This window comes from Oncorhynchus mykiss, chromosome 14 (genome assembly GCF_057628025.1).
Source record: "Oncorhynchus mykiss isolate SJ-2025 chromosome 14, ASM5762802v1, whole genome shotgun sequence".
Lineage (NCBI taxonomy): Eukaryota > Metazoa > Chordata > Actinopteri > Salmoniformes > Salmonidae > Oncorhynchus > Oncorhynchus mykiss.
Genome location: NC_143035.1, coordinates 27,497,501 through 27,511,235, shown reverse-complemented (window position 1 = coordinate 27,511,235; position 13,735 = coordinate 27,497,501). Strand labels below are relative to the sequence as shown.

Genomic DNA, 13,735 nt, shown 5'->3' with positions numbered 1-13,735 from the left:
CGCTCTCCTCTCACTGTGTATCAACTCTAGATATTTGGTTCTATACGATCTCCTCTCACCGTGTATCAACTCTAGATATCTGGTTCTATACGCTCTCCTCTCACTGTGTATCAGCTCTAGATATCTGGTTCTATATGTTCTCCTCTCACCGTGTATCAGCTCTAGATATCTGGTTCTATATGTTCTCCTCTCACCGTGTATCAGCTCTAGATCAACAGTGGATATGCTTTTTCTCCCATCTTCTCTATCACTGGCAATCTCACTTTCTCTCTCTCTCTCTCTTTCTTCTGTTTCCCCTCGTTCCTCCCCCTCTCTCCCCCCTCTCTCTCCTCTGTTCTTTATGGCAGAGTAATGGGAGATGCTAATTAGGCAGGTACAGACTGGTCAGACCTTTAAAGAGAGGGGGAGACAGAGATAAACAAGTAGGCAGGTACAGACTGGTCAGACCTTTAAAGAGAGGGGGAGACAGATATAAACAAGGGGAAATGTTTGAAAGACATTGAGGGAGGGACATAAAGACAGTGAGGGAGGGACATAAAGACAGTGAGGGAGGGACATAAAGACAGTGAGGGAGGGACATAAAGACAGTGAGGGAGGGACATAAAGGCAGTGAGGGAGGGACATAAAGGCAGTGAGGGAGGGACATAAAGGCAGTGAGGGAGGGACATAAAGACAGTGAGGGAGGGACATAAAGCCAGTGAGCAGGTGCTCAGTGGGTGATGAAGTTGATAGATTAGGATTTGAAGAGAGAAGGGAAACGCTTTGTCCTGCATACATCACATTCACAATAGGCCAGTGTTTTTTAACTGTTCAACTGTGTCTCACAGTTGCTAACAGGAGGCAGGCAGGCAGAGTGGGTAGCAGAGATGATCTGTACTGTGATGTGTGTGTGCTCTGTGGGCTGCTGGGGAACAGCATAGAATGAGCTCCATGTCAACACACCTACACATACATAATAATGCAGCATTCACTTATTCATAGATCTGCTAAAGTCTCTTAAGAAAGCAAGATCAGTTAAAAATAAGTGTTGTTCTTGTCAATGCCAGTCAGTACTCTATATACCAGTGGTCACCAACCGGTGTATATCCAAGGCATAGTCGATCATCAAACATTTCTGTTAAAAAAACAAGGATAAGGCCTTCCTATTTTTTATTTTTATTTGTGCTGTTGGTGCCTTTGATCCCGCAGCCATAGCACCAGGAAGGCAGTGTTTTCATTTTCAACCATTTCATGTGTCTAAAGGTAGAACTCCACCTACCCGGCAGGTCTAGACACTAAGTCAAGAGTGCCTATCGCTGGCCAATCAGATAGCTCAGATCACTGTGTCTGCACAGTTTCCACGAGCCATAGACTGTAAAAAGAAACCTCGAGCTCATAGCAAAGTTGATACTGTGAGATTTCAAAACTTTTAAAGCCATGGCGAGAGAGACTGTCAACGAATACAGCAAAGAGCTGCTGTTTTTATGACTGACTTCATGTTTCAGTTGTTATTCAGCCCTGTCAACACTTTAAGCCATGAAATGTGTGTTCTCCCTACTTCCACCCACGCTACAACCAGCACTGCAGCTGAATTGAAGGAGTACAGCAAAGTGTTCCAATAAGCTAGCGTTGGTATTATTAGCTGCTTGTGTCTTTTTTAATATCAAGGAATATTCCACTTTCTCTGGTCATAGGAGTAACAACATGAATTGGTGCATGAGGCAGAAATAATGCCATCACCATCAGCTGGAAGACTGTGTCCCCTTTTCTCAGCGGAGGGAGAGAGGAGGGACACTGCTTCGGGTTAGGGGAGGGCTTGACCGGCCCGGGATTTCCTTGTCCCATCACGCTCTAGCGACTCCTTGTGGTGGGCCGGGACCCTGCATGCTGACTTCGGTCACCAGCTGGACGGTGTTTCCTCTGACACATTGGTGTGTCTGGCTTCTGGGTTAAACGAGCAGTGTGTCAAGAAGCAGTGCAGCTTGGCAGGGTCGTGTTTCGGAGGACTCTCGACCTTCGCCTTTCCAGAGTCGGTCGGGGAGTTGCAACGATGGGACAAGACTGATACCAATTAGATTTCATGAAAAAGGGGTAAAAGTACAACAACAAAATATATACATATATTTGCCAATTATTATGCTCACTCAGCTGTGCCTCACAAGTGACACAACAAATGATAAATTAGCAGTGTGATTATATATACATACACACACAAAAAATATATATAATTTGAAAATGGTCTGAGAAGAACATTCAGTGATAATGTATTGGGGCCTATAGTCAAATGCACAAACCTCATCGCTACAGAACTGGTTTTAATTGGTTCATGTTGCATAGGCTCATGTTTTTATTTTATTTTAAATGAGCGGTAGATCTCAGACTGCATTTTGACTCAGAAAAGGTTGGTAACCACTGCTATATACAGTGTCCATATACCGTCAGCGTAAGATAAATGAATCACTTCCCCCAACAGGATCTGGGTTCAAATACTATGTAAAATATCTATATTACTAAGTAGGTCAATATTTGAATTTATTTGAAAATACTCAAATACACTGACTCAAATGCATTTAACCCAGATATTTGAAAATAGTATTTGAAGTAAGTAGTTGAAAATACTTTCAAATACTTTCAAAAGAATAAGTTGATTGGGGCCACATTATTAGAAATACTCAAATACACAGATAACAAGTATTTAATATCAAATACTCAAATACACAGAAAACAAGTATTTAGAACTCAAAAAATCAAATACACGTGTTTCTGAACCCAGGTTTCCCCCCAAAACACACACTATACTGCTGATGTTGTCTTTCAGCTTTGTGTTGGCCGGACTGTACGGTGTCCACCACCAGACCATCCTAAATATTGCCATGGCAACCAGGCTGAAATAAATGATTGGCCCTCTCGCTGGGGGACTCTGGGAAAGGCAATAGTTCCACCCCATTAGTTTAACAGACAGGCTTTGGACCTATCACCGGTCAGCTGGCAAGGTTATCTGCTGTGACTTAGTATTCCATATGTACAGCAAGTAAGAGTGTGTTCTTGCGTGTGTGTCTGTGAGTGTAGTGGTTTATGTGTGTATCTATGTGTTTGTGTGCATGTGTGTGTGCGTCTCTGAGTGTGTTTTGCTGAGAAGAGCAGCCTCCCAGCCAGGTAAGCATAGAGCCAATTATCACCTCCTTCTCCTCTAGCTGACAGTGTTTAATGATAAGGGAGGTTGTAGGGAGATGACAGTAAGACTGAAACACTGTCCTGGCAGGTCCCTGAAGGCAACACTCACCCCTCCTCTCTTCTGCTCTGCCTGCACCCCTCCTCTCTTGTGCTCCTCCTGCACCCCTCTTCTCTTCTGCTCCTCCTGCACCCCTCCTCTCTTCTGCTCCGCCTGCACCCCTCCTCTCTTCTGCTCCTCCTGCACCCCTCCTCTCTTCTGCTCCTCTTGCACCCCTCCTCTCTTCTGCTCCGCCTGCACCCCTCCTCTCTTCTGCTCCTCCTGCACCCCTCCTCTCTTCTGCTCCGCCTGCACCCCTCCTCTCTTCTGCTCCTCCTGTACCCCTCCTCTCTTGTGCTCCTCCTGCACCCCTCTTCTCTTCTGCTCCGCCTGCACCCCTCCTCTCTTCTGCTCCTCCTGCACCCCTCCTCTCTTCTGCTCCTCTTGCACCCCTCCTCTCTTCTGCTCCGCCTGCACCCCTCCTCTCTTCTGCTCCTCCTGCACCCCTCCTCTCTTCTGCTCCTCCTGCACCCCTCCTCTCTTCTGCTCCTCCTGCACCCCTCCTCTCTTCTGCTCCTCCTGCACCCCTCCTCTTTTCTCTTGTTTCCTCTCATCACCTGTTGTTTCTTCTCCTTAACTCTATTCTTCTTCAACCCTCCTCTTGTTTCTCACATTCCTCTCTTTTCTCTTTATTCTCCCTCTTTAATGACTGCCCCTCTGAGTTTTCTTTATTTCTCTCGTCACTTTCTTTTTTTAAATCTCTGTCCTCAAATCTCTCCTGTCATGCTCTCTACCATTCTCCTCTCCTTTCATTTCTCATGTCTCTTTATTCTTTCCTCTTTTCCTCTCCTCAAGAAGAACAAAAAAGGATGAAGGATATGAATATGTAGACTCACAGATTTCCTTCAGTGTTCTCATGAGGTTGAATTGTACATTTATAGATTCAGAATCCATTTTCTGTTAAGTGAACTTGTTAGTATTCCCACTTGTCACATTGAATGACTACAGTCATTCTAGAGCTGTGAGAGATATTGTCTTTGTATGTTTGTTGTTTTTGTGTCGTCACATCGTCTTTGTAAGTCTGCGACTTGAAACAGTCATGTGTCTGTTCTCTGTAGTCTGATAAATGCAGGTTTGTGAGCAGTGGCAGGAGACAGCATATTTCATACACCCCCACAAATCCTTACACTGGAGGTTGACACACACACACACACACCGCAGACACACACACCGCAGACACACACACCGCAGACACACACACACACACCACAGACACAAACCACACGCGCACACTCACATCACGTAACTCTGTCAAATACAAGGTCAAACATAAGGAACCTGAAATTAAAAACGACCTTGCTATGATCTTCTTCCTCTCCCATCTCTCCTTTTTCTCTCTCCTATTCTCTAACTATTTCTGTATGTCTCTTCCATCAAACTATTTATACATCTATCGCTCTTTCCCTCCATCTCCCATCTCTCCTCCATCCCTCCCTCTCTCCTTTCTCCTCTCCTGGTCTTGTTATAACACTTGTTCTCTATTTCAGTGAGTGAGAGTGTGTGTCGGTGGGGGTGACTAGCTGTCTGGTGCGCATCACCTCCAGTTCTATTCACACAGCAGCACTGTAACTAAATGCTGCTTCTCTACCCCCCAGGGGACCTAGACAGTCAGTCTGTGTGTTTCTTTCTCAGACAATCAGTCAGCCATCGTACCCTGCCTTCCACCCTTAGTCACAGGGCAATAATGTATAACACAGTGGCAGTGCAGGGTGATAATGTATGACACAGTGGCAGTGCAGGATGATAATGTATGACACAGTGGAAGTGCAGGGCAATAATGTATAACACAGTGGCAGTGCAGGGTGATAATGTATGACACAGTGGAAGTGCAGGGCGATAATGTATGACACAGTGGCAGTGCAGGGTGATAATGTATGACACAGTGGCAGTGCAGGATGATAATGTATGACACAGTGGCAGGGCAGGGCGATAATAAGTGATGTTCCAGGAAGGATCCAACCCAACACACTGAACTCACACACCCCCCACTCCCAGTCCCGTATGGAGCTGTGGAGCTATTAGAGCTGGAGTGAGGGGTGCTGTGCACTAATGATTGTTAGTTCAATGATCATGGGAAGGAGATAAAGTGTCTCCCAAATCAAATAATAATTTCCCTCGACTTAGATAACGTCAACTGATATTGCTCATCAATATGAAGGGTTCCACAGTGGGAGCTGGTGTGTGTGTGTGTGTTTATATGCATGTAAATTATATCTCTCACCCCTCATCTCACATTAACAATGCACAGGCAATTGTCAATTCACTTCATACCTCATCTACATTTTTTGTTGTTGACAGTTTATACAAATTGTACAAATATTCATCCTCACTTCCCTCTCTTCTCTCTCTTCCCTCTCTCCTCAGTGGATGGTGCAATCCACCGCACAGCCGGCCCCCTCCTGAGGTCTGAGTGTGCTGAGCTTCGAGGGTGTGAGACGGGAGAGGCTAAGATTACAGGGGGCTACGGCCTGCCTGCCAAGTGTGAGTCCATGAGGAGATGATATCCCAGCTATACTGTACATCTCTATCACACAGTGATGATATCCCACCTATACATCTCTATCACACAGTGATGATATCCCACCTATACATCTCTATCACACAGTGATGATATCCCACCTATACATCTCTATCACACAGTGATGATACCCCACCTATACATCTCTATCACACAGTGATGATATCCCACCTATACATCTCTATCACACAGTGATGATACCCCACCTATACATCTCTATCACACAGTGATGATATCCCACCTATACATCTCTATCACACAGTGATGATACCCCACCTATACATCTCTATCACACAGTGATGATATCCCACCTATACATCTCTATCACACAGTGATGATATCCCACCTATACATCTCTATCACACAGTGATGATACCCCACCTATACATCTCTATCACACAGTGATGATATCCCACCTATACATCTCTATCACACAGTGATGATACCCCACCTATACATCTCTATCACACAGTGATGATATCCCACCTATACATCTCTATCACACAGGGTGGTCTTATAAAATGTTGGAGGCTATACGACCTGTAACAAACAGAGTGAATTATAACACCACCATGCCTTTGGACATCATTCCAACCAACAAAGACAATTGATACATGTTATATCACACAGAGTGAATTATAACATATTCACTGCATATGGTATTATACATCCCTACCCTCCATCTCTCCTTCTCTCCCTCTTTCGTCATTCACTTCCTTCTTCCTTTGTTCTCCCTTTCTCTCCTCCGTTCTCCTCCCTCCCTCCCCCTCTCTCCTCTCCCCCCCTGCTCTCTTCCCTCCCCCTCTCTCTTCCCTCCCCCTCTCTCATCCCTTCCCCTCTCTCCTCCCTCCCCCTCTCATCCCTTCCCCTCTCTCCTCCCTCCCCCTCTCTCTTCCCTCACTCTCGCCCCTGCTCTCCTCCCTCCCACCCTCTCTCATCCCTCCCCCTCTCTCATTCCCCCCCTCTCTCTTCCCTCCCCCTCTCTCCTCCCTCCCCCTCTCTCATCCCTCTCTTCCCTCCCCCTCTCTCCTCCCTCCCCCTCTCATCCCTCCCCCACTCTCCTCCCTCTCTCTTCCCTCCCCCTCTCTTCCCTCCCCCTCTCTTCCCTCACCCTCTCTCTTCCCTCCCCCTCTCTCCTCCCTCCCCTTCTCTCTTCCCTCCCCCTCTCTCTTCCCTCCCCTTCTCTCTTCCCTCCCCCTCTCTCCTCCCTCCCCCTCTCTCCTCCCTCCCCCTCTCTCCTCACTCCCCCTCTCTCCTCACTCCCCCTCTCTCCTCACTCCCTCCCTCCCCCTCTCTCTTCCCTCCCCCTCTCTCCTCCCTCTCTCTTCCCTCCCCCTCTCTCCTCCCCCTCTCTCTTCCCTCCCCCTCTCTCCTCCCTCCCCTTCTCTCTTCCCTCCCCCTCTCTCTTCCCTCCCCTTCTCTCTTCCCTCCCCCTCTCTCCTCCCTCCCCTTCTCTCTTCCCTCCCCCTCTCTCTTCCCTCCCCCTCTCTCCTCCCTCCCCCTCTCTCCTCCCTCCCCCTCTCTCCTCCCTCCCCCTCTCTCCTCACTCCCCCTCTCTCCTCACTCCCCCTCTCTCCTCACTCCCCCTCTCTCCTCACTCCCCCTCTCTCCTCACTCCCCCTCTCTCTTCCCTCCCCCTCTCTCCTCCCTCTCTCTTCCCTCCCCCTCTCTCTTCCCTCCCCCTCTCTCCTCCCTCGCTCTCTCCTCCCTCCCCCTCTCTCCTCCCTCTCCCTCTCTTCCCTCCCCCTCTCTCCTCCCTCCCCCTCTCTCCTCCCTCCCCCTCTCATCCCTCCCTCACTCTCCTCCCCCTCTCTTCCCTCCCCCTCTCTTCCCTCCCCCCTCTCTTCACTCCCCCTCTCTCTTCACTCCCCCTCTCTCTTCCCTCCCCCTCTCTCCTCCCTCCCCCTCTCTCTTCCCAACCCCTCTCTCCTCCCTCCCCCTCTCTTCCCTCCCTCTCTCTCCTCCCTCCCCCTCTCTCCTCCCTCCCTCCCCCTCTCTCCTCCCTCCCCCTCTCTCCTCCCTCCCCCTCTCTCTTCCCTCCCCCTCTCTCTTCCCTCCCCCTCTCTCCTCCCTCCCCCTCTCTCTTCCCTCCCCCTCTCTCTTCCCTCCCCCTCTCTCCTCCCTCTCTCTTCCATCCCCCCCTCTCATCCCTCCCTCACTCTCCTCCCCCTCTCTTCCCTCCCCCTCTCTTCCCTCCCCCCCTCTCTTCACTCCCCCTCTCTCTTCCCTCCCCCTCTCTCCTCCCTCCCCCTCTCTCTTCCCAACCCCTCTCTCCTCCCTCCCCCTCTCTTCCCTCCCTCTCTCTCCTCCCTCCCCCTCTCTCCTCCCTCCCTCCCCCTCTCTCTTCCCTCCCCCTCTCTCCTCCCTCCCCCTCTCTCCTCCCTCCCCCTCTCTCTTCCCTCCCCCTCTCTCCTCCCTCCCCCTCTCTCTTCCCTCCCCTTCTCTCCTCCCCCCCTTCTCTCTTCCCTCTCTCTTCCCTCCCCCTCTCTCCTCCCTCCCCCTCTCTCTTCCCTCACTCTCCCCCTGCTCTCCTCCCTCCCACCCTCTCTCATCCCCCTCTCTCATTCCTCCCCCTCTCTCTTCCCTCCCCCCTCTCTCCTCCCTCCCCCCTCTCTCCTCCCTCCCCCTCTCTCTTCCCTCATACACTCTTTAATGTATTCACTTAGCTATGATGTCCTCTGTTATTTGTGTTTGTGTGTGTCTTTATCTCTCTGCTTGTGGTTGTCCTTGTTTGGATGTGTGTAGGCGTGTGTGTGTTTGTGTGTGTCTTTATCTCTCTGCTTGTGGTTGTCCTTGTTTGGATGTGTTTAGGCGTGTGTGTGTGTTTGTGTGTGTGTCTTTGTCTCTCTGCTTGTGGTTGTCCTTGGTTGGATTTGTGTGCGTGTGTGTGTTTGTGTGTGTCTTTGTCTCTCTGCTTGTGGTTGTCCTTGGTTGGATTTGTGTGCGTGTGTGTGTTTGTGTGTGTCTTTGTCTCTCTGCTTGTGGTTGTCCTTGGTTGGATTTGTGTGTGTGTTTGTGTGTGTCTTTGTCTCTCTGCTTGTGGTTGTCCTTGGTTGGATTTGTGTGCGTGTGTGTGTTTGTGTGTGTCTTTGTCTCTCTGCTTGTGGTTGTCCTTGGTTGGATTTGTGTGCGTGTGTTTGTGTGTGTCTTTGTCTCTCTGCTTGTGGTTGTCCTTGGTTGGATGTGTTTAGGCGTGTGTGTGTCTTTGTGTGTGTCTTTGTCTCTCTGCTTGTGGTTGTCCTTGGTTGGATGTGTGTGTGTTTGTGTGTTTCTTTGTCTCTCTGCTTGTGGTGGTCCTTGGTTGGATGTGTGTGTGTGAGTGTTAAAAGCATGGTGGTAGACTGTTGGATACCAGCTTTTTGTCATTGTTGAGTTAAACTTCACAGTGGGAGAAAGAGTACATGAGAAGACCAATAGACAGAGAGGGGAGAAAGAGAGGGAATAGATGAGAGGAGGGTGGGAGGAAGGAGTTAGTGAAAATGGAGGGTGGGAGGGTTGATGACTGTAGGGAATTAAAATGAGATGAGCTGTTGTCACAGTGCCTCGTTTTCTCAATATATCATTCTGTGTGTGTAGATGGTGTGAGTTTATGTGTTTGGTGGTGACTAGGACAGTGTCTCAGCCTGTCAACAGCTCAGTTCTACTTCATTCTCGCCCACAGAGATGATCTGTCATTGTGCGACATCAGACAGTTCAGACAATGATCATAGGCCTGTTGAAACACACTTATATTGCTTCCCAAATGGCACCCTATTCCCTATGCAGTGCACTACCGTTTTTTTTTACCATAGCCCATACGACTCTGGTCAAAGTAGTGCACAATATAGTGAATAGGGTGCCATTTGGGACACAGTCAGTGTCCCTGTGGTACAGGCCTGCTGGGGTGTCTCACTGTGTAGTGCACACAGCCTGCAGAGCACAGCATGTTCAACCAACAGAGAGATACTAAACACAGCCATCCATTAACTAACAGCCCCTAACAGTTGAACTGCCTCAGACTGTTAACCAACATTAACTGTCCAGACTCCAGTGTAACAGCCCTGGAAGACTGGTGGAGAAGAGGAGAAGAATTAAGAAACATGGAGAGAGAAATGGGGAGAGAAAGAGAATCTGGCAGAAGGACGTAAGAGCGTCAGGCCGGAGTGTGTGTGTGTGCGTGCGTGCGTTTGTTGTTGTTGTTAGAGTAGGGAACCTTTGGCAGGTAGACCAGACAACCACAGCCCCAGAGTCCACCTGTGTACCGATACTGCATTGTTACCGTGTCAAAACCACAGAGAGTCAGCAACACACACCAGGGAGAGGAGGGAGAGAGAGACAGGAGGGGAGAGAGACAGGGATTGTTTCGTCATCACTGCCAGTTAGCCTCTCTCACCTTAACCCTCCATCCCTCCCTCAGTGGCCAATTATTACTAATTAAAATCTTCACCACAAACCTAACAAACACCCTCGCCCTCTTTTCAGCAACTCTCCCCCTCTCTTTCTAATCTAAACATCTCCTTTACCTGCTTTCATTCTCCCAGTTCCCCTTAGCCTGCCTTCGCTCCCTTCTCTTCTTCTTTATATCTCCCTGTGTTATTGATATTGATAGTTAGTTGAGTAATGATTAAGGAGCCAGGGTATTGGACTAAAGATGCACCATGATATTGCTAGTTAGTTGTGTATTGACTAAGGAGCCAGGGCGTAGGACTAAAGATGCATCATGATATTGATAGTTGAGTGTTGACTAAGGACTAAAGATGCATTATGTATTGACTAAGGAGCCAGGGCGTAGGACTAAAGATGCGTTATGTATTGACTAAGGAGCCAGGGCGTAGGACTAAAGATGCATCATGATATTGATAGTTAGTTGAGTATTGACTAAGGAGCCAGGGCGTAGGACTAAAGATGCGTTATGTATTGACTAAGGAGCCAGGGCGTAGGACTAAAGATGCATCATGATATTGATAGTTTGTTGTGTATTGACTAGGGAGCCAGGGTGTAGGACTAAAGATGCATCATGATATTGATAGCTAGTTGTGTATTGACTAAGGAGCCAGGGAGAAGGACTAAAGATGCGTTGTCTATTGACTAAGGAACCAGGGTGTAGGACTAAAGATGCGTTGTGTATTGACTAAGGAGCCAGGGCGTAGGACTAAAGATGCATTGTGTATTATCTAAGGAGCCAGGCCGTAGGACTAAAGATGCGTTGTGTGTTATCTAAGGAGCCAGGCCGTAGGACTAAAGATGCATCATGATATTGATGGTTAGTTGAGTATTGACTAAGGAGCCAGGGAGAAGGACTAAAGATGTGTTGTGTATTGACTAAGGAACCAGGGTGTAGGACTAAAGATGCGTTGTGTATTGACTAAGGAGCCAGGGCGTAGGACTAAAGATGCGTTGTGTATTATCTAAGGAGCCAGGGCGTAGGACTAAAGATGCATCATGATATTGATAGTTAGTTGTGTATTGACTAAGGAGCCAGGGCGTAGGACTAAAGATGCATCATGATATTGATAGTTAGTTGTGTATTGACTAGGGAGCCAGGGCGTAGGACTAAAGATACATCATGATATTGATAGTTAGTTGAGTATTGACTATGGAGCCAGGGCGTAGGACTAAAGATGCATCATGATATTGATAGTTGAGTGTTGACTAAGGAGCCAGGGCGTAGGACTAAAGATGCGTTGTGTGTTATCTAAGGAGCCAGGGCGTAGGACTAAAGATGCATCATGATATTGATAGTTAGTTGTGTATTGACTAAGGAGCCAGGGCGTTGGACTAAAGATCAAAACAAATCAAATGTATTTATATAGCCCTTCGTACATCAGCTGATATCTCAAAGTGCTGTACAGAAACTTAGCCTAAAACCCCAAACAGCAAGCAATGCAGGTGTAGAAGCACGGTGGCTAGGAAAAACTCCCTAGAAAGGCCAAAACCTAGGACGAAACCTAGAGAGCAACCGGGCTATGTGGGGTGGCCAGTCCTCTTCTGGCTGTGCCGGGTGGAGATTATAACAGAACATGGCCAAGATGTTCAAATGTTCATAAATGACCAGCTTGGTCCAATAATAATAAGGCAGAACAGTTGAAACTGGAGCAGCAGCACGGCCAGGTGGACTGGGGACAGCAAGGAGTCATCATGTCAGGTAGTCCTGAGGCATGGTCCTAGGGCTCAGGTCCTCCGAGAGAGAGAGAGAAAGAAAGAGAGAATTAGAGAGAGCACACTTAAATTCACACAGGACACCGAATAGGACAGGAGAAGTACTCCAGATATAACAAACTGACCCTAGCCCCCCGACACAAACTACTGCAGCATAAATACAGGAGGCTGAGACAGGAGGGGTCAGGAGACACTGTGGCCCCATCCGAGGACACCCCCGGACAGGGCCAAACAGGAAGGATATAACCCCACCCACTTTGCCAAAGCACAGCCCCCACACCACTAGAGGGATATCTTCAACCACCAACTTACCATCCTGAGACAAGGCTGAGTATAGCCCACAAAGATGCATCGTGATATTGATAGTTAGTTGTGTATTGACTAAGGAGCCAGGGCGTAGGACTAAAGATGTATCATGATATTGATAGTTAGTTGTGTATTGACTAAGGAGCCAGGGCGTAGGACTAAAGATGCGTTGTGTATTGACTAAGGAGCCAGTGCGTAGGAGTAAAGATGCGTTGTGTATTGACTAAGGAGCCAGGGTGTAGGACTAAAGATGCGTTGTGTATTGACTAAGGAGCCAGGGCGTAGGACTAAAGATGCATCATTATATTGATAGTTCGTTGTGTATTGACTAAGGAGCCAGGGTGTAGGACTAAAGATGCGTTGTGTATTGACTAAGGAGCCAGGGCGTAGGACTAAAGATGCATCATGATATTGATAGTTCGTTGTGTATTGACTAAGGAGCCAGGGTGTAGGACTAAATATGCGTTGTGTATTAACTAAGAAGCCAGGGCGTAGGACTAAAGATGCGTTGTGTATTCACTAAGGAGCCAGGGCGTAGGACTAAAGGGGCATTGTGTATTCACTAAGGAGCCAGGGCATAGGAATATAGATGCGTTGTGTATTGACTAAGGAGCAAGGGCGTAGGACCAAAGATGCGTTGTGTATTGACTAAGGAGCCAGGGCGTAGGACTAAAGATGCGTTGTGTATTGACTAAGGAGCCAGGTAGGACTAAAGATGCATCATGATATTGATAGTTAGTTGAGTATTGACTAAGGAGCCAGGGCGTAGGACTAAAGATGCATCATGATATTGATAGTTAGTTGGGTATTGACTAAGGAGCCAGGGCATAGGACTAAAGATGCGTTGTGTATTGACTAAGGAGCCAGGGCGTAGGACTAAAGATAGGTTGTGTATTGACTAAGGAGCCAGGGCGTAGGACTAAAGATGCATCATGATATTGATAGCTTGTTGAGTATTGACTAAGGAGCCAGGGCGTAGGACTAAAGATGCATTGTGTATTGACTAAGGAGCCAGGGCGTAGGACTAAAGATGCATCATGATATTGATAGTTAGTTGTGTATTGACTAAGGAGCCAGGGCGTAGGACTAAAGATGCATCATGAAGTAAGATAGATCATTAATTCTTATTTCTTCTTCATGATAGCGGTTCATCTAGCTAACAGCAGATCTGTTGCTCTAGGTGTTGCTTTGTACTGCAGGCTCCATACTGGGTGGTGGTGTTAATACATTCACTTAATTAATTCAATGCTCAAAACGCGGTTTGGTGTGGTTCTGAGAAAAAAAAGAGGGGAGTAGAAGACTATTTGAAGCTCTGTTTAGGAAAATGATGTCAGATCCTTTTATCATTGTGATTTTGTTCCTCTCCGTCCCCCTGTTTCTCTCTCTCTCTCTGTCGGTTTGTCTCTTTCCGTCTCTCTGTCCCCCTGTTTCTCTCTCTGTGTCTCTCGGTCCCCCTTTCTCTCTCTGTCTCTCTCCGTCCCACTGTTTCTCTTTATCTCTCTCTCCGTCCCCCTGTTTCTCTC

At 47.9% G+C, this 13,735-nt stretch overlaps 1 protein-coding gene across 2 annotated transcripts in view; it reads left to right on the top strand.

The window, feature by feature from the left end:
* Positions 1–13,735, top strand: part of macrod1 (mono-ADP ribosylhydrolase 1) — a 108,989-nt gene that overhangs the window by 79,152 nt on the left and 16,102 nt on the right. For both annotated transcript variants that reach the window (XM_021561605.3, XM_021561604.3), the window contains exon 5: positions 5,615–5,731. In XM_021561605.3, coding sequence (XP_021417280.3) covers positions 5,615–5,731 — 117 coding nt within the window. The remainder of the gene's footprint in view (positions 1–5,614; positions 5,732–13,735) is intronic.